Consider the following 27,979-nt stretch of genomic DNA (forward strand, 5'->3'; position numbering starts at 1 on the left):
TCCTGAATGGCATAAATAATCCCTCTAGTGCCCCAGAGAGCTCGGGCTGGGGGCTCCACTGCTCTGAAACCCACCTGCCCATCTCTCCCATTCAGCTCTGCAACCCTTCTGTAGCAGCAGTTCAGCATCCTTGGGCCTGCAAAGCAGCTTGGACTGCTTCTCCTATGTAGCTGCGGGGGGGAGGGGTCACCAAGGAGGGGGCCGAGGATGACACGGCTGCTGGTCTTGCTGCTGGTCTTCCTGCTGCTGCCTGTCTCCGCCTGTGAGGTGCTGAAGCCCAAATGCCCCTTGAATCTCATCAAGGATGAAAACAAGCCCTGGAATTATTACAGGCCAGGAGACCATCTCATTGGGGGGCTCATCTCAGAAACTCCTGTGCACTTTCTACCGACCTCCTTTTTGAAGCCTCCCTCCATCAGACTTCTCGGGTAAGTCTCAGCCCAGCTGTCTCCGGTTTCAGGGACCCAACTTCTTGTTGTCTTTTAAGGATAATTCCTGTCTTCCTGTGCTGGTTTCTGGGCAAACACGCTACCATAGTTTTGTCTTTGTTTTGCAGTTTGGGGGGAAATTCTGGGGCTGTGCAAACTCCAAGGTAGATTTCATACTTGACCGAATGGTGAAGTTCACTTTCAGACCCTATAACATGTCAGTTGTTGTTTAAGCGAAAAGCACAAGCCCCTTCTTTGCTTTGAAGCCATGAGAAGCAACACATTCTGGGGCTAAGGAGCTTCTAATCTGGCTGCACACAACCTGCCACACGGGACTGCATCCCCCCCCACCCCGTCCCCTGCATAACAGCCAGTTCAGATGGCCACTCTTGTTCTCTTCCATTTGCTTTAGGAACCCTCTCAGGGCAGTTCAAATGGGCTTGGCACAACCCAGGAAGAGAAACAGCCTTGAGCAATGTGAATGTAAGACTATGAGAAGAGCCCTGCTGGATCACATCAGTGGTCAGTGGTCCATCTTTCCTTTCCCTGTGACTGAACAGCCTGCAAGCCATGCGTCTGAGTATTTTTTAAGTACTTTGCAGCTGCATAGATGAATATGGCTAAATCATCTTGGCTGATAATAAAATCAGATACTTTCCGTTGTTCAGAAATGTGCTGTAGATGGTCAGTCTAGGGAGTAATATGTTGGTTGCAAAAAGAATTATAACTAAAAAGGATACAGGCAATTAAGACAACTTGATCATTACAAAAGCATTTCTCGGGGTGGGGGGGGGATTCTACTTATTCATCTCAGCAGGAAAAAAAGTTGCTAATCCACAAAAGCGCAAGAGAATAAGAAACGAGTCACTGGTGAAGGTGCCACAGGAGACACCTGTTGCTTTGGGCTGTGCCTGGCTAACGTGGCTGCCCTTTGGGAACGATTGCCCCTTGAGCAGTGAGAGCCAGGCAGAGAGTCCTTCTGGGGTCCAGCATGCTGTCTCAGCTAGTGCTGTGGAGGAGAGGGCTGCCCACAGTATAGAGGCAGCATTCTTCTTTAGTACTTTGCTGTATGAATGTACTCCTTCATGCACTTTGAGGCAGGGAAGCACATGGATCCACCAGGATTGTTTGCAAAGCAGCCGTTGCACCCTTTTCTACCACCACCACCCAAAGCAGCCCCTCGTCATTGAAAAAAGGAAGCACATTTTCTAAATCATCCCCTGAGCTGCAGGAGTGTGCATCTTGCCTGGTTCATTTCTAAAGTAGCTGTGACCATTTCCTTTGAGACATGCCCACCCTGGTATGAGGGCCTTCTGTCTCATCTCACCGGCTCTGGATGTGAGGAAGGATGAGGAGAAAGCTAAGAATGAAAGATGTATGTTCTGCGAAGGGCCAGAGAGTTAAAGAGGAAGGAATTCCATCTGGCTGTGTTGTGGAACAAGGGTGGACAGTGCAATACACACAGGCACAAACACAAATATAGTATCTGATGAAAAAAGCATTGATTCTTAAAAGCTCATACCTCTTAGGGGAAATGATTTCCTTAAAGGCCAAATGATTCCCCCTTTCCCAAGATCTATTTCTGAGGAATCAAAATCTTATCAAGGCTTCTTTGCTAGGAAAATAGGCCATTCATTTAAGAAGGATTCATTCTGATCCCAGAGCCCCTAAGTGCCCAGCAAGCTGGCGTGTTTTAACTGACACACAGATTCTCTCTTTTATAGAGGAATGCAGACAAGTCAGTCAGGCTCCAATAACTTGGAGGAGCCTTAATTCTGGTGCTGGACCTAAGTTTTGCTCACAGAACACTTTGCAGGACATAATCTTTAGATGGGATACTCATGTCTCCATTGTGTGATCATGTTCTGGAAGCCTAAAGGTCATACAATTAATCTGGGGTAAGGGTTGGAAGAAAGGACAAAAACATCATAAAAAATGAGAAGCTAACATAAGAAACTGGCTCAGCTATGAGAAATTAGTTATCAATGTAATGAATCCAGCTCATCCTCAACATCTAAAATAGAGAATGGATGTTGCATCTTTACCACTGCCAGCCAATAATCAACTAAATTTCTCTCACAATACCCCAGAAATCTAGATAGTTGTTAAACTGCTGCTGGACTCAAACTGAGCTGTTTATTTGCAGACCAACATGGCTATTCTCATCCGCTCTCTTTTGCAGGAAAGGTGTGACAGTGTACTGGCATGTCCTGTCTTTCCTCTTTGCCATTCAGGAGATCAATGGGCACTCCCAGGGCTTGCCCAACCTCACGCTGGGCTACAACGTCTACGAGGACTATTATGATGCCAGGATGGCCTCGGAGGCCCTGGTGGACCTGGCATCAACGGGGCCATCCAACGTGCCAAACTACCACTGCGGGAGGCAGAACAACTTGCTGGCAGTTCTCGAAGGAGCTGAGTTGGAAATCTCCAGCCAGATTGCCAATGTGCTCAGCATCTACAAAATCCCACAGGTAGGAATGGAGGAGGGGAGGAGGGGAGGCCCCTTGCTGGGTGCAGTCATCCCAGGGCAGTGGAAGAAACAGTACAGGGCATCAAAAAGAATGGGCAAAGAGAAGCCTGAGTTTTGAAGACTACTGGAAATGGTTTTGAAGATTTTTCTTGGGCTGTTGGTACAAACCATAGGCGTAAACTACTGGGGAGCTCAGCGGCTTGAGCCCCCACCAGAATTCTCCAGGGGTGGTCTGAGCCCCCCCCCCCCCAGGCAACCAATACAGGACTTGGGGGCTCAGGCCTCCCCCGGGCAAACAATGCCAGGCATAGTGACACAGTTCCTTTGAGTGTATGAAAATGTTTTCCAATCCATTTTAGATTTTTAAGAAGGAGAGATAATGATTCTTCATCTCAAGGGCGTACAGCTCCTCAAAAATGCACTTGAGAGCCAGTTTGGTGTAATGGTTTAGTGCGCAGACTCTTACCTGGGAGAATCGAGTTCGATTCCCCACTCCTACACTTGCAGCTGCTGGAATGGCCTTGGGTCAGCCATAGCTCTCATGGAGTTGTCCTTGAAAAACCCACTGCTTTAAGAGCTCTGTCAGCCCCACACACCTCGCAGGGTGTCTGTTGTGTGCGGAGTGGGAAGGTAAAGCAGATTGTGACCGCTCTGAGACTCTGAGATTCAAAGTAAAGGGTGGGATATAAATCCGATATCATCATCTTCTTCTTCTCCTCCTCCTTCTCCTCCTCCTTCTCCACCTCCTTCTCATCATCATCCTTAGAACACCTTCCAGTTCTCTCCTGCCCCTCCAGACACAAAGACCAGATACACACATGCCATGGCCCTCTTGTCTTCCTGCCATCGCCTCCCTACACTAACCATTCCCAGCCTGGTCAGAAGATCTGTGCAAGAAGAAAGCCAGTACATCTGGATGCTGCTTCATCGGCTTGTGGTCCTGCACAGACTGCTCCATTTGCCTCTCTTCTTTGACTCAGAGCCCAAACACTGCGATGCTTTTAAAAATGGAGAGAAAGATCCGTTCCTTGCCTTTGCAGTCCCCCCAGTGGGGCGTATCAGGATCGTGCCCTTCAGGGAGTCTCCGTGGGTGAGTGCGGGCCATGAAGAGTCCAGGATGGTGAAGGCGGATCTAGGGTTGCCAAGTCCAACGCAGATAACATCTGGGGACTTTGGGGGTGGGGCTGGGAAACTTTGGAGGTGGAGCCAGGAGACTTTCCCTAAAACAAATAAAAACAAAGCAGTGCAGTTCCCTGAATAGTCTTCATTTCCTCACCCAAGCAGCTGAAAATCATCTCTATGCAATCCCATACTCGTGGTCTCACTGGGGCAATTTACTCACGAGTTGCTGAACTTCCAATAACCCAGGGAAACCAAAGGTTCAAGTTTACCCTTTTCTATGCAAACAACCGCTGAAAAGCTTGTACAACCAACAGAGGGGCTGGGCTGCTTTCGCAGCTCCTGAGAGCAGCTACACTGTTCTGCCTGCTCACCCGACCCCCATTCAGCCCCCTTAAAGACACAGACACACTATCCCAAACGGAAGCCTTGGTAAGCTTTCTTCGGGCGTTCTGAAGGGGAAAGGCACACGGGAGCTGTGTGGGCGGAGCTTCCTCCCACTGGCCAGCTGACTGGGGGCGGGAAGGAACCTGGGAAAGTGGGAGAACCCCCACTGGAACCTGGGGATTCGCAAGCCTTTGTGGCTCCCTTCTCCTCTTGTTCCAAGGAATAGCAGCTCTAAAAGATAAAGGTAGTCCCCCTGTGCAAGCACCGGTCATTACTGACTCTGGGGTGACGTTTCTTTCACAATGTTTTCACAGCACACTTTTTACAGGGTGGCTTGCCATTGCCTTCCCTACACAACAGAAATTATGGAATTAAAAAAAAAGCCTTGCTAGGTTTAAGGTGATAGTTAAGTAGCTTACAGATTTGTTGAAGTTCCAAAGTGTATGGACAGAGGCAGTGCTGGGTGTTGGAGTGAGGCGGCAGGGCCTCTTTCATCTACCCGGAGGCCGGGCAGGTGAAAGGGGCCTCAAGGCTGCTGTGCCTTGCTCTGAGGCTGTCTCCCCTTGCAGTGGAGGCAGCCAGGAGTGAGGCTGCAGGGCCCCTTTCATACGCCCAGCTGCAGGGTGGAAGAAAGGGCCACGGGTTTGCTGTGCCTCCCCCCCCCCGGATTTTCTCACCCGGGGCTAAACCCCAGCTAGGCAATCAACACAGGGCTTGGGGCTTCAAAGGCATGAATGGGATGATAAAGGCTGTGTGTGATTTTCCCTCTGAGCTTCAAAGTCAGTGAATGACTTTATGAATGACTTAATGACTTTACAACCCAAGCTCAGCGCCTTAGAAATGCTAATTGAGCTTCCCCCACGCCAGAGGCTAGGTGTCCATCTTCAGCTACAGACATCCTTCAATACAAAAAGAAGTCACAGCCCTCATATCTCAAACTAGCCAGATCTCATCAGAGTTTGGAAACTACACAGGAATGGCCATGGTTAGTGCTTGGAGGAAAGCTGAGGCTGCTGTGCAGAGGAGGACAGTGGCAAACCACTTCTGCTTGTCTCTTGCCTTGAAAGTCTCATGAGGTGGAAAAGACGATGAACCAATCAGCCTTGGATAGGGCAGCAATCATCAAGATAATAGTGACACTCCTTCCCCTCCACTTTTAATGCACCAACAGCCAGACTGCAGGCTCTCTTTGGTGGACAGTGTTCCCTCTAAGCAGAGTTAGCCATACCAAACCTTTAATGGCATAATAGATTCAAATAAAAATACACAGAATATAAGAATTTAAACATTGGAGATAAAATCAAAATAAAATCGAGCTTACAGATGCATGCAAACATGGTCAGAATTAAATTTAAGGATGTCAGCCAGAAATTTTGCCACAGCCTCCCTAACCACCCCCTCAGTATCACTCAATAAATAATAACAGGGTGGCAGAATAGACAAATCTGGGGGAAAAGAAAGCTTGCCAAATAAATCTTTACAGAGGTTATGGTAAAAAGAACAATCAAGCAATATATGCTGGATTGAGTCAGGAGTATTCGCTCCACAGGAGCAAAGTCTGTCGGCTAAAGGGACTCGCTGATATCTCCCTTGTAAAACTTTGGAGGGAAACGCATTTAGTCTAGACAACATAAATGCCCTGCGATGACTTGGAATGGTTAAGTCTGATAGATAATTGGGCATTTTGCCACAGAAAGCATAGAGACCTAAGGAAGCTGGAGAGCTAATATAAGGGTCGTTTCCTCCGATTCCCACAATCTCAATATAATACATCTGAAGATGTATGACTCATCAGAGGTAGAAAAATCATCTACCTCTAAACCCAATTGATTGAGTTTGGACAGAAGCACCGCTGTCCAGGATGAAATATATGGGTCTCTTTTCATACAATCAAGAAAGCTGTTAGGATCTGTTCTAAAGTGAATTTTGAGCCAGAATTTAAACACTGCAATCCAGGCTTTTGTCTCCCAAAGACTGACCCACTTCAGAGCAAAGAGCAAAGTAGGACACACATTTTGGCAAACCAAGAATTTGTCTAAAGAATGAGGCTTGAATGCCCTCCAGATTTCTGGTAAAAGCTTGGATCCATATAGGGATACCATAGAGAATTTGGGCAAGCGTTTTGGCTTTGAACACTTTAATTGCTGCTGGAACTAATTGGTTGCCCCTTGCAAAGAAAAACTGTTTAATTTGAGCAGCTGAACATTTAGCCAAGTTGACGGTGTTGTTACGATGTGAAACCCAGCTTAACTTGTGATTAAAAGTGATCCCCAAGTATTTAAAAATTTTTGTTTGCTCAATTGTTGAGTTGCCAATAAACCATCTCTGTGGGTGCCAGCAATTTGAAAAAACAACTACTTTAGATTTGGCATAATTGATAGAAAGTGAATTACAATTACAGTAGTCGTAAAAGGCATTCAGATACCTTTGCAGGCCCACTCTTCTACAAGAGAGGATGGTAGTGTCATCAGCATAAAGTAATAAGGGGACCGCTCGGCCTGCAAGTTTAGGGGGATGACCATTAATAGGGTTCAGAAATTGAGCCAGGTCAGTTAAAAATAAATTAAAAAGATGTGGGGCCAGCACGCAACCTTGTTTAACCCCCTTTAACACTGGGATTTTACTAGTCAAGTCACCGCTAGAAGAAAATTTCACTTGGCAAAAGGTATTAATAATAATAATAATAATAATAATAATAATAATAATAATAATAATAATAATAATAATAATAATAATAATACCTTTTATTTATATCCCGCCCGCCCTGCCGAAGCAGGCTCAGGACGGCTAACAACAGAGTTCAGTATACATAGTACAAAAACATTTTAACCATAATAAATTAAAAACTATTAAAATTCTAAAACAGTAAAAATAAATGGTGCTGTTATCTAGATGGTGAACTTAATTAGCAGTTCTAGTCCGTGAAGGCCATTTGAAACAGAGTAGTCTTGCAGGCCCTGCGGAATTGCTCAAGGTCCCGCAGGGCTCGCATTTCTTCTGGAAGTTGGTTCCATAACTGTGGGGCCATAACGGAGAAAGCCCGATTACGGGTACTTTGAAATTTTACCTCTTTTGGCCCGGGGATAGTCAGCAGGTTCTTCCCTGCCGACCTCAGTGCTCTCTGGGGTTCATGTGGGGAGAGACGGTCCCTAAGGTAGGCAGGTCCTCGGCCATATAGGGCTTTAAAGGTAATGACCAGCACTTTGTAACGAATCCGGTAAGTAACTGGCAGCCAGTGCAGTTCACGCAGTCCCGGCCGTATGTGCTCCCACTTTGGGAGCCCCAGCAGTAATCTAGCGGCCGTGTTCTGCACTAGCTGCAGTTTCTGGGTTCGGCACAGAGGCAGCCCCATGTAGAGGGCATTACAGTAATCTAATCTCGAGGTGACCATTGCATAGATCACTGTTGCCAGGTCCCGACGCTCTAGGAAGGGAGCCAACTGCCTCGCCCGCCTCAGATGAAAAAAGGCTGACTTGGCTGGGGCTGCTATCTGGGCCTCCATTGATAGTGAAGGCTCCAGTAGAACTCCTAGGCTCTTGACCCAGTGCGCCGCCTTCAGCGGCGCCCCATCAAAGACTGGGAGAGATATTTCTCCTCCCAGAGCGCCCCGACCCAAGCAAAGGACCTCTGTCTTCGCTGGATTCAGTTTCAGCCCACTCAGTCTTAACCAAGTTGCCACAGCCTGCAGTGCCAGGTCCAAATTCCCTGGGACGCATCCAGGCCGGCCGTCCATTAGCAAATAGAGGTGGGTGTCATCTGCATATTGGTGACACCCAAGCCCATACCTCCTGGCAATCTGGGCAAGGGGGCGCATATAGATATTAAATAGCATCAGGGATAGAACTGCTCCCTGAGGCACCCCACAATGTAGTGTGCTTCTCTGGGAGAGCTCTCCCCCGATTGCCACCCTTTGTCCCCGATCCTCGAGGAACGAGGAAAGCCATTGTAAGGCCAACCCCCTAACCCCAACATCGGCAAGGCGGCGGGCCAGTAGCCGATGGTCGACCGTGTTGAACACAGCCGACAGGTCTAGCAACATCAGCACCGCCACACCGCCTTGATCCAGATGCCGCTGGAGGTCATCCGCTAAGGCGACCAGCACTGTCTCCGTCCCATGACCTGGGCGAAAGCCAGATTGGCAAGGGTCCAGGACGGAAGCGTCATCCAGAAAGCCCTGCAACTGCAACGCCACTGCCCTCTCTATAATTTTACCTAAAAACGGTAAATTCGAGACCGGCCGGTAATTTGCCAATTCGGCCGGGTCCGCTGTAATCTTTTTCAGGAGGGGACGAACCAGGGCCTCTTTTAGGGGCGTTGGAAAGCACCCCTTCAGGAGGGATCTGTTTATGATGTCCCGTAAAGGACATCCAAGCTCCCTCAGGCAAGGTTTAATCAGCCAAGAGGGGCACGGGTCCAAATCACAAGTTGTTGGGCGTGCATCACAAGTTGTTGGGCGTATTAGAATGAAGTTTCCTCAAGAGAAACAGCAGAGGAGGGTCCATTCCCAGGTAACCTTGATCCATAGTTGGGCTCTATCTATTGAATCAAAAGCACCTTTCAAATCGATGAAGGCAGCGTATAATTTTTTTGACCCGGTATGCATATATTTTTCAGCAAGGAGGGCCAGAGTGCAGCCGTGGGAGGGACGGTGGCTCAGTGGTAGAGCATCTGCTTGGGAAGCAGAAGGTCCCAGGTTCCATCCCTGGCATCTCCAAAAAACAGGCCAGGCAAATAGGTGTAAAAAACCTCAGCTTGAGACCCTGGAGAGCCACTGCCAGTCTGAGAAGACAATACTGACATTGATAGTAAGTAGGTAAGTAAGTAAGTAAAATTTTATTTATATCCCGCCCTCCCCTGCCAAAGCAGGCTCAGGGCGGCTAACAACATCTAAGAGTAAACAATACAATAATAAGACATTAAATTAGCATTAAAACTTAATTAAAATAATTAATTAAAACATTCCTAAATCTAACAATACTAAATCTGGCAGTAGACATTATTATTTGACGCTATGTCTGTCAGATGGTATAATGATGGTAGATCCTCTAAGCTGGACCATTTTGGCATTTCCTTTATTATACACCTATGATTCAGTCGTTGATGAACGCCAGTTTAAAGAGGGTGGTTTTGCAGGCCCTGTGGAACTGATCTAGGTTCCACAGGGCCCGCTCCTCCTCTGGGAGCTGATTCCAAAGGTATGGGGCCGCGACGGAAAAGGCCCGTGTGCGGGTATTTTGAAGTTTAACTTCTTTTGGCCCAGGGATAGTCAATCTGTTTTTTCCTACTGACCTCAGTGCTCTCTGGGGCTCATATGGGGAGAGACGGTCCCTCAAGTAGGTCGGTCCTTGGCCATATAGGGCTTTAAAGGTAATGACCAGCACTTTGTACTGGATCCGGTGTACAATTGGCAGCCAGTGCAGTCCGCGTAGCCCCGGCCGTATATGCTCCCATCTTGGGAGACCAAGCAGTAGCCTGGCCGCCGCATTCTGCACTAGCTGCAACCTCCAGGTCCGGCACAGAGGCAGCCCCATGTAGAGAGCATTACAGTAGTCCAGTCTTGAGGTGACCATCGCATGGATCACCGTTGCTAGGTCCTGACGCTCTAGGAAAGGGGCCAACTGCCTCGCCCGGCTCAGATGGAAAAATGCTGACTTGGCAGTGGCTGTTATCTGGGCCTCCATTGATAATGAAGGCTCCAGTAAAACACCCAAGCTCTTTACCTGCTGCGCCATCTTCAGCGGCGCACCGTCAAAGACCGGGAGAGATATTTCCTTCCCCAGAGTGCCACGACCCACATAGAGAACCTCTGTCTTCGCTGGGTTCAGCTTCAACCCACTCAGCCTAAGCCACGTTGCAACAGCCTGCAGAGCCCGGTCCAGGTTCCCCGGGGTGCAGACGGGCTGGCCATCCATTAGCAGATAGAGCTGGGTGTCATCTGCATATTGATGGCAACCCAGCCCAAATCTCTGGGCAATCTGGGCGAGGGGGCGCATATAGATGTTAAATAACATCGGGGAGAGAACTTCTCCCTGAGGCACCCCACAATCCAGTGTGCGCCTCTGGGAACGCTCACCCCCAATCGCCACCCTCTGTCCCCGACCCATGAGGAAGGAGGAAAGCCATTGTAAGGCCAACCCCTTGACCCCTATGTCGGCGAGGCGGTGGATCAGCAACTGATGGTCGACCGTATCAAATGCAGCCGACAGATCTAATAGCATCAGTACCGCCACACCGCCTCGATCCAGTTGCCGCTAGAGTTCATCTACCAAGGCGACCAGGACCGTCTCCGTCCCGTGGCCTGGCCAGAAACCAGACTGGCACGGGTCTAGGACAGAAGCATCATCTAGAAATCTCTGTAGCTGCAACGCCACTGCCCTCTCGATGATTTTACCTAAGAATGGTAAATTAGACACCGGTCGGTAATTTGCCAATTCGGCCGGGTCTGCTGTAGATTTTTTCAGGAGGCGGCGGACCAAGGCCTCTTTCAAAGGTGTTGGAAAGTGCCCCTCTAAGAGGGATCTATTTATGATGTCCCACAAAGGACATCTAAGCTCCCTCTGGCAGGATTTAATCAGCCAGGAGGGGCAAGGGTCCAAATCACATGTTGTTGGGCGAGCAGCAGAGAGGATTCCATCAACTTCCTCCAGGCTGAGTGGGTCGAAGTGATCCAGTACTAAATCCGAAGACAGGCGCGGAGCCTCAGTTTCACTTACTGTATCTAATGTGATAGGCAGGTCTTGGCGGAGCAACGAGATTTTATCTGCAAAGGTCCTGATGGACCAAAGGTCTGATTCAGTATAAGGCAGCTTCATAGGTTCATATGTTCATATGTTCAAAGTGATCCATAGCAGATTTGCCTTTGGAGAAGCCAATCTGTTCAGGACCTATGATGTTGCCTAGGCGCATCCAGTCAGTTAATCGGCGTTCTAAATGTTTTGCATACAATTTGCCCACTATAGATAATAAACTAATGGGGCGGAAATTTTCTGGTAACTCCAACCCCCCCCCCCTTTTGTATATTGGGATAATTATAGAATCAAGCCAAGAGTCAGGGATGGAGCCATGCAGATCGATGAAAGAAAACAATTTTGCAAGGGGCAAGAGCCACCAATCGGCAAACTTTGTGAATACCTCAGCAGGAAGGCCATCAGGGCCAGGTGCTTTACCCGCTTTTAAATCCTTCAATAACTCACTGATTTCCTCTAGAGTTACAGGAGGCCAGACTGGCATATCAGTAACTGAGGGGTTTCCTAAAATAGGAGGGGATACACATGGAGCAGCAAAAATGTTAGAGAAGTAATCAACCCATGTTTGCTCAGAAATATTTGGGTCAGTAACAGAATTGTTTTTTAGATTACCTGAAATGATTCTCCAGAAAGCCTTATTATCATTAGATTTTATCGAGTGGTAAAGTTGGTCCCATTTATTCTGAAAGAAAACTTTCTTTTTGGATGTAGTAAGCTCCAGGTAGGCTGTCTTATAAGCAATGTAGGCCTTAATTTTTGTTTGGTCTTTGGAGTGACAAACCTCTTTAAAATGAGCTCTCAGTTCTCAGTTCTTGTTTCCAGGCTAAACAATCTGTATCGAACCAGCTTGAGAAACTAGACCTAGACAAGATCACAGGTTTAGCTTTAGCACTACAATAATGAATTAATAATGAGAATCCTGAAAGGATTGAATCATCTGAATTGGAATTTATGATTGAATCCCTTAATCTGCGTAGCGCTTCAGAGCCAAAGAGGGAAGAAAACTCCCCTAAAGCTTTTCTGTATTGCCTTTTACTGTCAAATTTGTGACCATTAGTTTGTCCTATGCACATGATATGTATATTTGCAGATCTTAAAGTGACTATTCTAAAACTGAATTTCAAAAACAGGACACAGCAAGAGACCTCTGAGATACCACTATAACCACTGGCCAACTCCCACCTTTTTCTGGGTTTGGCCCGGTCCATGGGCATTGTTGGGGGGGTTGCTCCCCCAATTTATGGGGAGGGAGCTTCTCCATAAATGCATAGATAAATTCACAGCCGCTCCCTGTGATGTCACTGGCTCCTCCCTATGATGTCACTGGATCAAATGTCTCTAGCTGGGCACCAGCCCCTCCCCAGGAAATTGAAAAGTCTATGCCCCTGGCGCCTGAAGGTGCCCAAGGCAGCCGTCTACCTCGCCTACTCCCACCCACCGGACATGTGCATGGAGATAGGAAGAGAAGATACTTCAGGACTAGAATGCTTCTCTTACTATCTTCTCTTACATCTACATCTTCACAAGTGGCAAACGCGGACATATTATGCCTACCAGCAGCCAAATCTGCATGCCTCTTTAGAGCTTCCATCTACAAGTATCACCTACTGGAAAGGCCTTGCACACCTGAACCAGAGCCGGCTACTATGTGTTGTACCTCTGAGCAAAGAGATCATCCAGTTTATGTAACATTGCAGGAAAACAAACTTCACCCCTTGGTCATGGCCTTAGATTTTTGAGAAACTGCTGATTTTGCTAATGTGATGCCTGTTTGAAAGGGCTCAGATTTGGTGTTGTGTGGCTATAACTTCAATGGTGCTTCACAGTGATCCAGATTGCCCTGGTCCATCTAGCTTGGCTTTGCCTCCTCTGACTGGCAGAGAGGCTCTCCACGGTCTCTAGCAGAGGAAGGTCTTTTCCAGCCCCTGGGAGTTTCTGCACACTGAGTGGGGGTTCTACCACAGAAGTGCTTTCTGGGGAGCAAATCCATGCCTGCAGAAAAGGTACAAGGTGTGCTGAGCTCACAGAGGAACACTGCACCCAAAAGATTGCACAAACACACCTGGAGGTTTGTCCTGACAACCAAAGGTATCACCTGTCTCTGTATTTTCCTCCCAGGTCAGCTACGGTTTTCTCGCTCGCCTTCCGAATGAATTCCCCTTTTTGTACCAGAAGGTATCAAAAGCAGATTGCCAGTCCCAGGGCATTGTCCAGCTGCTTCTGCACTTCCAGTGGACGTGGGTCGGTCTCCTTGCTCCACAGACTGACGGTGGAGAAAACTTCCTGCAGACGTTTCCATCCCTGCTCATCAGGAACCACATCTGTGTTGGCTCCTCACAAAGCATCCCAGTCCTGAATATGGAAAAACTGCTCTTATTCTACAGCAATTTCTACATGCCCAGAGAAGTCAATGTGTTTGTTTATTATGGGGAGATGCGCTTCTTTTTTGCTACAATAAGGCTTGTCCAAAGATATACTGAACTCCATGCCACAGATTCCATTGTGGGGAAGGTCTGGATCACAACGGCTTTGTGGGACCTCACTTTTTCCTTGGCTAAAGAGGCTTTGTCTCCACGGTTTGTCCATGGCTTTTTTTCCTTTTTATTCCATTCCAAAAAAAGGAGAAACATGGAGGAGTCTTATGCGTTTTATACCGGCATCACACAGTTTTTGGCAGAAGCATTTGTCTGTTCTCACTCAAAGCCTGCGATGTCTGTGAAAGGCCAGAAAAGATGCAGAGAGAAGGAGGGACTGGTGGAGACTCTGCCCTGGGATGCAATTCAAGGGGCCCTTTCTCTCGACAGCTACAACATTTACAACAGTGTCTGGACCGTGGCCCATGCCCTGAAGTCTGCCTACTCCTCCAGATCCTTGAAGTCCGCCCTGAAGGCTGGAGGCAGGTCTGTGCTTCAGAGGGTGCAACCGTGGCAGGTAGGCCCCTTTCCTTTGGCCATTGGTTAGGTCACGAATGCACCTTAATTCCAGGCTGGATTCCCATCTGGGAGACACCTGAAGCAGTTTACAAGTAGTTTACAATCACTATTAGCATTGCCATGAGGAAGAAGAGGATGAAGAAAAGGAAGAAGAAGAAGAGGTGGAGGAAGAAGAAGAAAAAGAAGGAAGAGGAGGAGGAGACTGGATTTCTACTTTGCTCTTCACTATCCAAAGGAGTCTCAATAGGTTTACAATCTCCTTCCCTTCCCTTCCCCTCCCCACAACACACACCCTGTGAGGTAGGTGGGTCTGAAAGAGCTCTGTGAGAACTGCTCTTGAGAGAGAACAACTCTGAGAGAGTTATGACTGACTCAAAGTCACATCAGCAGTTGCATGTGGAGAAGTGGGGAATCAAACCCAGTTTTCCCATATCAGAGTCTACGCCCTTAACCACTGCACCAAACTAGCAGACCAGTTCCTTCCAGAATTCTGTTGGATCCATTTTTCCCCCCTTCGGACACATTTCTGAGTTTGGATTGAAGGATCCTGAAGGGTGCTCGCTTCTATTCAAGTCCTACATTACATGTGTATGAGAGAGTGGGGGTATAGTTGGGGGTGGGGAATACCTCCCACCCCATCCCATAAACGGCTGAGACTGGTTCAGCTTGCCTGGCTGTTTTGGACATCAGGCATGTCAAAGCAGACTTCTGGGCTCAGACTCTGGAGGGAGAGAGATGCAAAGACTCAGGGGCAGTTCTAGATGGGGGAGGTGATGGGTTTCCTAAGAGGGGGGTTAATTGCACTTGGTTTTTCTCTCAAGTAGATGTTTTTGCATTTTGTCATGGGTAAGTAATCCAAAAGGATTCACTATGATCCCACCTGTCACTGAGGTCAGAACAGAGGCATTCTGAAGGGATTCCTCCTAGCCTTGGGGTGTGGTAGACAGAGACTGCGGCCTTGTCTGGTTGTCTGTTCCAGAAGAGCTGTATCTTTGTCATTATTGTTGTGCATCCAAATGTACTCACAAACATTTGCACTTTCTAGATGCAATTCCAGCTCTGGAAACCTCTGGTGCAGGCCCACACAGCCCGCACTGCAGTTTCCCCAAATGCCCTCGGACCTGTTCTCCTTCCATAGACAAGTAGCTCCTACTCATCACCGGCTGGAATTGTTGTTGTTATTTCAATTTATGAATCGCCTCATCCCAGCCAATGCTAGGCTCTAGGCAATGTACAGCAGTAAAATACAAATAATCAACAATAAAATCAGTTAGCTTAAAAACAATTTTAGCCCAATGACATATGTTATAACTTGCTACCAATCTGCTTTCTAGATTCTGGGCTGCTGAGCCCCTGGGCCGGGTGGGTTCTGCCGGCCCACATTGGCCCTCGTTGAGGACAGCCGGACTTCTTTAGGGCCAGGAATCACCCTTCCAGGGACACAGTGGAGGAGGTGATCCCATAGATACATTGGTCTCAGACTGCTTAAGGCCTTAAGGGTCACAACCAGAACCTTTTTAATTTGACTCGGTAACTGGAAGCCAGTGTAGCACGGGTAGAATGTGTGCCGTCCATGGTATTCCCATCAGGACTTGGTGTTGCTGCATTCTGGCCCCGTTGGAGTTTCCGGGCAAAAGTCAAGCGTAGGCTAGTGTAGAGTGAGTTACAGCAGTCTAACCTGGAGGTGACGGTCTCATGGATTCCTATGGCTAGATCCGAGTGAGGCTTTCCTGGCTTGCCGTAGGTGGAAGAAGGTTGTTTTAGCAGTTCTTTCCTCCATTTTAGCAGTTCTGAGCCTCCATTGAGAGAGAGGCATCCAAGGTCACTTCCAGGCTTTTGACAGTTGGTGCTGGTGTTAATAGCGCCCGTCAAGAGCAGGCAATCTGGGCTCCAACTCCAGCCCTGGTCTTCCCAGCCACAGAACCTCCGTCTTTGAAGGGTTGTTTCAGCCTGCTCTGCTTCAGCCAGCCCACCACAACTTCAAGACCCTCAGCCAGAGATGATGGGATCGGAGCCAATTGGTCACCCAACAGCAAGTAAAACTGGGTGCCATCTGCATATTGATGACATCCTAGCCCAAAGCTCTGTACCAGCTGGGCAAGGGGGTGCATATAGATGTTAAACAGCACCAGGGAAAGGAGTGCCCCTTGTGGGACCCCACAGACCAGGGGTATCTCAAGGACACATACTCCCCTCGTGCCACCCTCTCTCCCCGTCTGCGTAGAAATGAGGAGAGCCATTGTAAGGCTAACCCACATATTCCCACATCAGCAAGGCGAGTCAAAAGATTGTAGTCAACTGTGTCAAACGCTGCCATTAGCGCTAGCAATAACAGCTGTGCCGACCCAGCTTGATCCAACTGCATTCAGAGATAATCGGTTAGAGTGACCAGAACGGTCTCCATCATGTGGCCAGGGCAGAAGCCTGACTGGAATGGATTTAGTGCCGATGTGTCCTCCAGGAAGCCTGGGAGCTACTCAGATACTGCTCCCTCAATTACCTTACCTCATTTGGCCACTTTGGCATAGCCAGAGGGACAACTGTTGGTACACCTGGAGCAGGGGTGGGGAACAGTGGCTCTCCAGATGTTTTTTGCCTACAACTCCCAACAGCCCAAGCCATTGGCCTGTCGGTGCGGGTGCTAGCAGAGAGAGCTGTGTGATGAGACCGACACTGAGCTCCAGGAAAGAAATCAGCCAGACACCTGCAGCTAGTGCCAAAGTAGTGTATTTACAGTATATACAACTTGTGCTCACTAGTGCAGTCCAATATATTAATCACAGGAACAAAATGCTTTGCCAGCAAGTCCACTCTCAAAGAGAGACCTGTGCATTACAGACACAGTCCACTTATAGTTCAGTCAGCCAATCCTGGCAGTCCACTTTCATGCTGACTCAGCAGGTTCCTTCACTTGTCTTCAGCCGGCTCAAACCAGCCTGTTGATAAGGTCACTGTGACCTAGCATGCCGGCTAGATCATCAGCTGTCATTACAGAGCTGTCAACCTGGGTTAAGATAGATTCCTTAACCTTTTTAAGATGGCCTTCGCTGAATGCTGAGCTAATGATAGATTCGCTGCTGTTGTATTCCGCCATCAATATATTAAAAACCTGTAATTTAGCACCATAACTGTTAATTTTAATTGGAATGTCGATTTAAATGATGGTTTTATAATGTAGTATTTATTGAATTATATGATTTTAAATGTATTGTATTGAACTAATATGTTGTGAGCCGCCCTGAGCCTGCTTCGGCGGGGAGGGCGGGATATAAATAAAAAGTATTATTATTATTATTATTATTATTATTAACCAACATGGCCATGCTGGCTGGGGCTGATGGGAGTTGCAGGAAAAAACATCTGGAGAGCCACTGTTCCCCACCCCCAAGAGTGAGGCACAGTCTAAATAAAAGCAAAAGAGCTCTGAACAGTTCCATACACTCCCCATCTCTACAGTGGGGGAGTTTCATTAGGTGGAGAGGGAGGAGGGCTCTCTTACTGGCTCCCTCTACCTTTTTCTTCATCCTAACCAATATCTGAATGCTGGCAACTTCTCTCATACTGCAGCTTCACTCTTTCATGAGGAACTTCCAGTTTCACAATACTTCCATGGTCGGAGTTTATTGGGATGAAAATGAGGATCCAGCAGCTAACCTGGACCTTATGAACTGGGTATTGCTTCCCAACACGTCCTTTGGTGGAGTGAAATGTGGGAGCGCAAAGAGACTGACGTCCTCAGACATCAAGTTCACCATTGACATCAATGCCATTGTGTGGCCCAAGGTGAGGGAGGACCAATTACTTCTCTCTATTCCCTTTAATGTCTCTCCTGCTTTAATAATGGGTTGGGTGTTCCCTTGTGGATCTTCTGACAAAAATATGTAATCTTTCATTGAAATCTGCCCCCGTTCCTGAGGACTGGAAGGTAGCAAATGTCACCCCCATCGTTAAAAAGGGTTCCAGAGGAGATCCAGGAAATTACAGGCCAGGCAGTCTGACTTCAATAGCGGGAAAGTTGGTAGAAACCATTATCAAGGACAGAATGAATAGGCACATTGATGAACACGAGTTATTGAGGAAGACTCAGCATGGGCTCTGTAAGGGAAGATCTTGCCTCACTAACCTGTTACATTTCTTTGAGGGGGTGAACAAACATATGGACAAAGGATGTTGCTTACCTTGACTTCCAGAAAACTTTTGATAAAGTTCCTCATCAAAGGCTCCTTAGTAAGCTCGAGAGTCATGGAGTAAAAGGACAGGTCCTCTTGTGGATCAAAAACTGCCTAGTTAATAGGAAGCAGAGATTGAGATTTGTGGGCCTGCCTAAAATTCTGAGGTGTGATAGCTGGGGAACTGCTGTTTGTTTGGTCTTTGTTTGGTTGAGTGGGCTAAAGGAGAAAGAGATTGAGAGTGATTGCTGCTGATTGATGAGGAGTGCCTCTGCTCCACCCTCTTTGCATTTTAAGCTGTGCCTTGCCAAAGGCTGAGCACATCTCACAGAGGTCTGAGAGGAGCAGAACAGAGCAGAGCAGATCTCATAACTGAGACAGCTGGAGAAGTTGCTGAGAATTTCTGAGTTTTGAAAGACTTCATTCTGAGGTTTGTAGGGCTGCCTAAAATTCTGAGGTGTGATAGCTGGGGAACTGCTGTTTGTTTGGTCTTTGTTTGGTTGAGTGGGCTAAAGGAGAAAGAGATTGAGAGTGATTGCTGCTGATTGCTGAGGAGTGCCTCTGCTCCACCCTCTTTGCATTTTAAGCTGCGCCTTGCCAAGGGCGAGAGCTAAAGGGCTCTTGGCCTGTGGCTCTTCGCCTGGGGGCTCCCTAAGGACCAGGAACCCAGATCCCTGATTTCCTTGTTCTCCCAATATATATATATATATATATATATATATATATATATATATATATATATATATATATATATATATATATATATATATATATATATATATATATATATAAATAATGAAGATAGAATGCCAGCAGGGGGTTGGGGGCTTTCCAGTGTTTTGCACTGTGTCACATGTACGACTATCTGCCCAAAGGACAGAAGTCTTGGGTGTGTGCTCGATGCAAGGAGCTCCTGGTCCTCAGGGAATGAGTTCGTACCCTTGAGGTCGAGGCGACTGCCCTGGAGAAGCAGAGACAGTCAGTTAGGCACTTGGGGAAGGCTCTCAGGGACGTGTTAAATGAGCCCCGCTCTGAACGTAGCAGCCCTGTTGCTGCCAGAGAGCGTGAGGGTCGAGAGGGAACAGGGCACCGTGCTGAGGATAAGAGGAATGCGCCCTCAGAAGGGACCTCTTCTTCGGTTGGTGAGCGGAAATCCTTTTGCGCCAAGGAACCATTCCTGGGCAGGGAGAGAGGGGGGGTTTTGGTAGTTGGTGATTCGATCCTTAGGCAAGTAGACAGCTGGGTGGCGAAACCGCGTACTGACCGTATGGTGACTTGCCTGCCTGGTGCGAAGGTAGCGGACATTACGCGTGTACTAGATAGGCTGATAGACAGTGCTGGGGAGGAGCCTGTGGTCATGGTGCATGTTGGCACCAACGATGTGGGGAAATGCAGTTGTGAGGTCCTGGAGGAAAAATTTAGGCTGCTAGGTGGGAGACTTAAGGCCAGGACCTGTTCCACGTGCAGGGCAGGAGAGAAAGGCACAAATTAGAAGTCTCAATGTATGGATGAGACGATGGTGTAAGGAGGAAGGGTTTAAGTTTTTTAGGCACTGGGATGCTTTCTGGAACAAGCGGGAGCTGTACAAAAGAGACGGTCTCCACTTGTCCCCGGATGGAACCAGGCTGCTGGTGCTTAAAATCAAAAAGGTGGCAGAGCAGTTTTTAAACTAAATCTTGGGGGAAAGCTGACAGGAGATGAAATGTCTCTGGTTTGGGAGGACTCGTCTCAAAGAGATGAAGGGTTGGCTGCTATTTTTCTACCGGGTAACGGACCAGAGTTGTCCACTGTGATGGTGACAAACAATATGGACTGTCTGCCAGAGACTCAAGGCGGCAGGAGGAAGGTGGCGGGCCTAGCTTGCCTGGGAAATTATAGATGTTTGTATGCAAATGCTAGAAGTGTTCGAAGTAAAATTGGTGAATTGGAATGTTTAGTGTTGGGAGAAAACATAGACATTGTGGGAATTTCAGAAACTTGGTGGATTGAGGAGAATCAGTGGGACACAGTGATTCCTGGATATAAGTTATATCGGAAGGATTGGGAGGGAAGGGTTGGAGGTGGGGTGGCTCTGTATGTCAGAGAGGATATACGGTCCAGTAAGACTGAGGTCAGAGAATTAGATTCACTTTTAGAAATGCTTTGGGTTGAAATAGAGGGCCCAAAAGGAAATTTAACTATGGGAGTTTGTTATCGCCCACCAAATCAAAAGAGAGAGGACAATTATAATATGATGGAAGGCTTAAAGATAGCGGCTAAACGTAAAATCTGTGTCGTAATAGGTGATTTTAACTAACCGCAGATAGATTGGGTCAATATGTGTTCTGGTCGAGAGAAAGAGATTGAGTTTATTGATGCTCTCAATGACTGTGCTATGGAGCAGATGGTCTCAGAACCTACCAGGGGTGGGGTGATCCTGGATTTGGTCCTAAGTAATGCCCAAGAGTTGGTGAGAGATGTAAAAGTGATTGCACCGCTTGGGAGCAGTGACCATAATGTTATTGATAACACCGTTTGTATAAATAGGGAGTTGCCCAAAAAGACCGCCACACCACGTTTAACTTTAAAAGGGGTAAATACACTGAGATGAAGAGGCATGTGAGGAGGAAACTGAAAGGAAAGTTAAATACGGTCAAAACCCTTGGGGAAGCTTGGAGACTATTTAAAACTATAATCCTAGAAGCTCAGATAAAATACATACCACAAGTTAGGAGAGGCACAAACAGGCATAAGAAAAGGCCTGCATGGTTAACAAACAAAGTAATAGAAGCTGTAAAAGGTAAGAAGGACTCCTTTAAGCGGTGGAAGACCAGTCCAAGTGAGATTAGTAAAAGGGAACACAGGCTGTGGCAAATCAAATGCAAGACTGTAATCAGGCAGGCAAAAAGGGACTATGAGGAGCGTATTGCAAAAAACATAAAGACCAACAATAAAAATTTCTTCAAATATATTAGAAGTAGGAAACCAGCCAGGGAGGCAATGGGGCCCTTGGATGACCATGGGGTAAAAGGATTCCTGAAGGAGGATAGGGAAATGGTTGAGAAGCTGAATGAATTTTTTGCCTCCGTATTCACAGTGGAAGATGAGAACTTTTTTCCCACCCCAGAACCACTAATTTTGGAAGGGGTGTTGAAAGACCTGAGTCAGATTGAGGTGACAAAAGAGGAGGTCCTACAAATGATAGACAAATTAATAACTAATAAGTCACCAAGTCCGGATGGCATACATCTGAGAGTTCTGAAAGAACTCAAAGTTGAACTTGTGGATCTTCTAACAAAAATCTGTAATCTTTCATTGAAATCTGCCTCCGTTCCTGAGGACTGGAAGGTAGCAAATGTCACCCCCATCTTTAAGAAGGGTTCCAGAGGAGATCCGGGAAATTACAGGCCAGTCAGTCTGACTTCAATTAGCCAAAGTGTACTGTTGGAACTCTCTGTCTGGGGCAGTGATGCTCTATATTCTTGGTGCTTGGCGTGGGAGGGGGGGGCAAAGTGGAAGGGCTTGTAGTCCCACTTGTGAATGTCCTGATGGCACTTGTGTTTATTTTTGTTTTTCTTTTGGGCCACTGTGATACACAGAGTGTTGGACTGGATGGGTCATAGGCCTCATCCAACATGGCTTCTCTTATGTTCTTATGTGTGCCACAGAGTGTTGGAGTGGATGGGCCATTGGCCTGATCCAACAGGGCTTCTCTTATGTTCCTATGTGACACAGAGTGTTGGACTGGGTGGACCATTGGCCTGATCCAACAGGGCTTCTCTTATGTGTGCCACAGAGTGTTGGAGTTGATGGGCCATTGGCCTGATCCAACAGGGCTTCTCTTATGTTCCTATGTGACACAGAGTGTTGGAGTGGATGGGCCATTGGCCTGATCCAACAGGGCTTCTCTTATGTTCTTCCGTGACACAGAGTGTTGGACTGGATGGGCCACTGGCCTGATCCAACATGGCTTCTCTTATGTTCCTATGTGACACAGAGTGTTGGACTGAATGGGCCATTGGCCTGATCCAACATGGCTTCTCTTATGTTCTTATGTGACACAGAGTGTTGGACTGAATGGGCCATTAGCCTGATCCAACATGGCTTCTCTTCTGTTCTTATGTGACACAGAGTGTTGGACTGGATGGGCCATTGGCCTGATCCAGCATGGCTTCTCTTATGTTCTTCTGTGACACAGAGTGTTGGACTGGATGGGCCATTGGCCTGATCCAACATGGCTTCTCTTCTGTTCTTATGTGACACAGAGTGTTGGACTGGATGGGCCATTAGCCTGATCCAACATGGCTTCTCTTCTGTTCTTATGTGACACAGAGTGTTGGACTGAATGGGCCATTGGCCTGATCCAACATGGCTTCTCTTCTGTTCTTATGTGACACAGAGTGTTGGACTGGATGGGCCATTAGCCTGATCCAACATGGCTTCTCTTATGTTCTTATGTGACACAGAGTGTTGGACTGAATGGGCCATTGGCCTGATCCAACATGGCTTCTCTTCTGTTCTTATGTGACACAGAGTGTTGGACTGGATGGGCCATTAGCCTGATCCAACAGGGCTTCTCTTATGTTCTTCTGTGACACAGAGTGTTGGACTGGATGGGCCATTGGCCTGATCCAACAGGGCTTCTCTTATGTTCTTATGTGACACAGAGTGTTGGACTGGAGGGACCACTGGCCTGACCCAACATAGCTTCTCTTCTGTTCTTATGTGACACAGAGTGTTGGACTGGATGGGCCATTAGCCTGATCCAACATGGCTCCTCTTATGTTCTTATGTGACACAGAGTGTTGGACTGGATGGGCCATTGGCCTGATCCAACATGGCTTCTCTTCTGTTCTTATGTGACACAGAGTGTTGGACTGGATGGGCCATTAGCCTGATCCAACATGGCTTCTCTTATGTTCTTCCGTGACACAGAGTGTTGGACTGGATGGGCCATTGGCCTGATCCAACATGGCTTCTCTTATGTTCCTATGTGACACAGAGTGTTGGACTGAATGGGCCATTGGCCTGATCCAACATGGCTTCTCTTATCTTCTTATGTGACACAGAGTGTTGGACTGAATGGGCCATTGGCCTGATCCAACATGGCTTCTCTTATGTTCTTCTGTGACACAGAGTGTTGGACTGGATGGGCCATTGGCCTGATCCAACATGGCTTCTCTTCTGTTCTTATGTGACACAGAGTGTTGGACTGGATGGGCCATTAGCCTGATCCAACATGGCTTCTCTTCTGTTCTTATGTGACACAGAGTGTTGGACTGGATGGGCCATTGGCCTGATCCAACATGCCTTCTTTTCTGTTCTTATGTGACACAGAGTGTTGGACTGGATGGGCCATTGGCCTGATCCAACATGGCTTCTCTTCTGTTCTTATGTGACACAGAGTGTTGGACTGGATGGGCCATTAGCCTGATCCAACAGGGCTTCTCTTATGTTCTTCTGTGACACAGAGTGTTGGACTGGATGGGCCATTGGCCTGATCCAACATAGCTTCTCTTCTGTTTTTATGTGACACAGAGTGTTGGACTGGATGGGCCATTAGCCTGATCCAACAGGGCTTCTCTTATGTTCTTCTGTGACACAGAGTGTTGGACTGGATGGGCCATTGGCCTGATCCAACATGGCTTCTCTTCTGTTCTTATGTGACACAGAGTGTTGGACTGGATGGGCCATTAGCCTGATCCAACATGGCTTCTCTTATGTTCTTCCGTGACACAGAGTGTTGGACTGGATGGGCCATTGGCCTGATCCAACATGGCTTCTCTTATGTTCCTATGTGACACAGAGTGTTGGACTGAATGGGCCATTGGCCTGATCCAACATGGCTTCTCTTATCTTCTTATATGACACAGAGTGTTGGACTGAATGGGCCATTGGCCTGATCCAACATGGCTTCTCTTATGTTCTTATGTGACACAGAGTGTTGGACTGGATGGGCCATTAGCCTGATCCAACATGGCTTCTCTTCTGTTCTTATGTGACACAGAGTGTTGGACTGGATGGGCCATTGGCCTGATCCAACATGCCTTCTTTTCTGTTCTTATGTGACACAGAGTGTTGGACTGGATGGGCCATTAGCCTGATCCAACATGGCTTCTCTTATGTTCTTATGTGACACAGAGTGTTGGACTGAATGGGCCATTGGCCTGATCCAACATGGCTTCTCTTCTGTTCTTATGTGACACAGAGTGTTGGACTGGATGGGCCATTAGCCTGATCCAACAGGGCTTCTCTTATGTTCTTCTGTGACACAGAGTGTTGGACTGGATGGGCCATTGGCCTGATCCAACATGGCTTCTCTTATGTTCTTATGTGACACAGAGTGTTGGACTGGAGGGGCCACTGGCCTGACCCAACATAGCTTCTCTTCTGTTCTTATGTGACACAGAGTGTTGGACTGGATGGGCCATTAGCCTGATCCAACATGGCTTCTCTTATGTTCTTATGTGACACAGAGTGTTGGACTGAATGGGCCATTGGCCTGATCCAACATGGCTTCTCTTCTGTTCTTATGTGGCACAGAGTGTTGGACTGGATGGGCCATTAGCCTGATCCAACATGGCTTCTCTTATGTTCTTCCGTGACACAGAGTGTTGGACTGGGTGGGCCATTGGCCTGATCCAACATGGCTTCTCTTATGTTCTTATGTGACACAGAGTGTCGGACTGGATGGGCCATTGGCCTGATCCAACATGGCTTCTCTTCTGTTCTTATGTGACACAGAGTGTTGGACTGGGTGGGCCATTGGCCTGATCCAACATGGCTTCTCTTATGTTCTTATGTGACACAGAGTGTCCGACTGGATGGGCCATTGGCCTGATCCAACATGGCTTCTCTTATGTTCTTATGACACAGAGTGTTGGACTGGATGGGCCATTGGCCTGATCCAACATGGCTTCTCTTATGTTCTTATGTCAATACAAGGTCTGGATGTCACTCACTATCAGAGGAGCAATACGCCCCATCAGATCTTCTCCTAATATCTGTCATGGGTGATGCTGACGGGGAGCTGCCAGCTGCAGAGCCAGCAGAGCCTGCAGCTCAGCCCTCCAACAGAACAGCAGCCGGTCCCTCAGAAGAAACTGGCAGTTTCTCTCACCCCCTGCAGTTGAGCAGCCACAAGCACAGAGCGCCCCCATCCCGACACACCCCCGTGAGTGACTCGTCTGCAAGAGAAACTCTGCCAGGATTGGGCCCTCAGACGCAGAGAACCAAAGGCGAAGCCAAAGCATTCTCTGAGTCTTGAGTTCCAGCGGGAGCCTGTTCATGCGCTAATTGGAAACAGCCGCAGCAGGTATTAAGCTCCCAGCTCCAGGCAGATTCCTTTGTGAGAGCAACGCATCAAACTTTGCGATTGCGTTTTGCTTTGAAACCTGATCCTTAGCTTCTGGACTCCTGACTTGAATGACCCAGCTTCTGGTTAGTGTTTTGGACATTGTTCTTTCCTGGCTTCTGCTCTGATTGACCTTGACCTCTGACTGGCTTAAGACCCTGCGTTTTGGGACTTGCTCTCCCTCTGCTCAGCTCTTACCCTGCCTGGGACTGCGTCTCACTCCCCGCCGGCATCCCAGAGTGTGACAATATCCAGTGATAACATAAACTCCTTCACACTGTTTGTTCCGTGCTCTTTTGCTTACTATTTAGAGCGTGCCTCGCTCCCGGTGTACCGACAGTTGTCCCCCTGGCTATGCCAAAGTGGCCAAAAGAGGAGAGCCTGTTTGCTGCTATCGGTGTGTTCGATGTGCAGAGGGGACCATCTCCACTCAAGAAGGTGGGTGACTCTGGGAGAAAGGGCAGCCTGAGGAAAAGAGGAGAAAGCTTTACTCAGATATTTTCTGCAAATCTTGGGAAGGCATTATGGAATTCTCTCTCTTTTTGGCTTATCTATCTTTTAAATCTCTACTGTGCTAAGGATGAGGCCCAAGCTGTGCCATGCATGAATTCAGTGGGAGGACCGAAAGGGCTAACTTTTCTGAGCAACTTGGAGAAAGGAAGGGATTCAAATTAAGAATGTTCCTAGTATAGCTCATCTGAACAAGCCTCTTCAGTCTTTCTGCCACTAACAGAGGAAGTGTCCTATAGAGCCAGAAATAGAAAAATCACTGTGTCTAACGGCTATCAATTGAATAACTATCCCATATAACTCCTAACTTGCTTATGAGATGACTCAATCCATTGTTTTTATAAAACATTTTTATAAATCATTACAAATATAAATTATCCTCACAACTCCCAATTTGTGCCAGAGTGTGGATCAGAAGTATATTAATGTCACAATTTGGACAAAGTCACAACGCTACATAGAATCCCAATGATAGTTCCAGCTGAATCCATAAATAACCAACATTAGCTCCAACAGTTTCAGCCCGTTTCATTACTCGTCTTCTTCAAAGGTGAACGACCTCCAAAAGTGCAATGTCATTCTCAGTCTGGCACCAATCTCTAAATGTAAATTCAATCACAGGATAGCAAATCTCAGTGTTAAAGAGCATCAGAGCCTTTCAAATTACACACCATTGGCAAAAGGTTCTATAGAGCCAGAGCACAAATCCAGATTGCCCACTTCTGGCTGCTGTGTGGGCAGCTCCATTCCAGGAACTTCCTTGCTAACACTCCTAGCTGCTCCATAACCTCTTACACATTGTAATACCAAGGGTTGAACCAGGCACTTTCTGCAGCTATTTCATGTTCTGAAATGCAACCGAACCTGATCAGTTTCCCACAGTCCCTCCAGAGTCCTGTCAGAGGCATTTAATAAGGCAGGATGAAAGGAAGATTTTGGTAACACTGAAGTTGTGTTCCTCTCTTTCCAGATGCAGACCATTGCAACAAATGTCCAGAAAATGAGTACACCAACAAGGAACAAGATCTTTGTGTCCCCAAAACTGTCACCTTCCTCTCCTATGAAGAACCGCTGGGGGTCATCCTAACTTTCTTTGCCCTGTTTCTGTCCCTAAGCACAGCCTTGGTGTTAGGAGTCTTTATAAGACACCTGGAAACTCCGCTGGTCAAAGCCAACAACCGGGACCTCTCCTACGTTCTCCTGGTCTCACTCCTGCTGTCCTTTTGCTCTTCCTTCCTTTTTATTGGGCGGCCAAGAAAGGTCACCTGCCTTCTCCGGCAAACCGCCTTCAGCACCATCTTCTCAGTCGCTGTCTCCTCTCTCCTTGCCAAAACCATCACCGTGGTGGTGGCTTTCATGGTCACAAAGCCCGGGAGCGGGATGAGGAAATGGCTGGGGAAGAGTCTGGCAAACTCCATCGTTCTTTCCTGTTCCGCCCTTCAAGCAGGTATCTGCACTGTCTGGCTGGGGCTCTCTCCCCCCTTCCCAGACGCTGACCTGCACTCCTTGCCTGGACACATCACCCTGCAATGCAACGAAGGGTCTGCCGCCATGTTTTATGGGGTCCTGGGCTACATGGGCTTCCTGGCGGCTGTCTGCTTCACGGTGGCCTTCCTGGCCAGGAAGCTGCCGGGGGCCTTCAACGAAGCCAAGCTGATCACCTTCAGCATGCTGGTCTTTTGCAGCGTGTGGGTGTCCTTTGTGCCCACCTACCTGAGCACCAAGGGGAAATACACGGTTGCCGTGCAGATCTTCTCCATCTTGGCCTCGGGCGCTGGTTTGCTGGGCTGCACCTTCCTCCCCAAGTGCTACATTCTTTTACTGAGGCCTGACCTGAATACAAGGGAGCATCTCATGATGAAAGCGAAAGAGGCCACCTGA

General features: G+C 47.8%; 1 protein-coding gene across 1 annotated transcript; it reads left to right on the forward strand.

Moving 5' to 3' along the window:
• Positions 1-207: 207 nt before the first annotated feature.
• LOC132579047 (vomeronasal type-2 receptor 26-like) lies at positions 208-27,979 on the forward strand. The gene is made up of 6 exons (XM_060249183.1): positions 208-428; positions 2,611-2,902; positions 13,272-14,084; positions 17,654-17,869; positions 25,900-26,026; positions 27,069-27,979. The coding sequence occupies exons 1-6, from the start codon at positions 208-210 to the stop codon at positions 27,977-27,979; spliced, it is 2,580 nt and encodes an 859-aa protein (XP_060105166.1).

The sequence above is a fragment of the Heteronotia binoei genome, chromosome 11 (genome assembly GCF_032191835.1).
Source record: "Heteronotia binoei isolate CCM8104 ecotype False Entrance Well chromosome 11, APGP_CSIRO_Hbin_v1, whole genome shotgun sequence".
NCBI classification, from domain to species: domain Eukaryota; kingdom Metazoa; phylum Chordata; class Lepidosauria; order Squamata; family Gekkonidae; genus Heteronotia; species Heteronotia binoei.

What these genes read in the sequence shown, in the direction of transcription:
- LOC132579047 (XM_060249183.1), top strand. Translation starts at nt 208, where the DNA reads ATGACACGGCTGCTGGTCTTGCTGCTGGTCTTCCTGCTGCTGCCTGTC. An exon ending in AGAGGGTGCAACCGTGGCAG is followed by an intron (nt 14,085 to 17,653) that starts GTAGGCCCCTTT and finishes CTCATACTGCAG; the next exon opens with CTTCACTCTTTCATGAGGAA. An exon ending in GACCATCTCCACTCAAGAAG is followed by an intron (nt 26,027 to 27,068) that starts GTGGGTGACTCT and finishes CTCTCTTTCCAG; the next exon opens with ATGCAGACCATTGCAACAAA.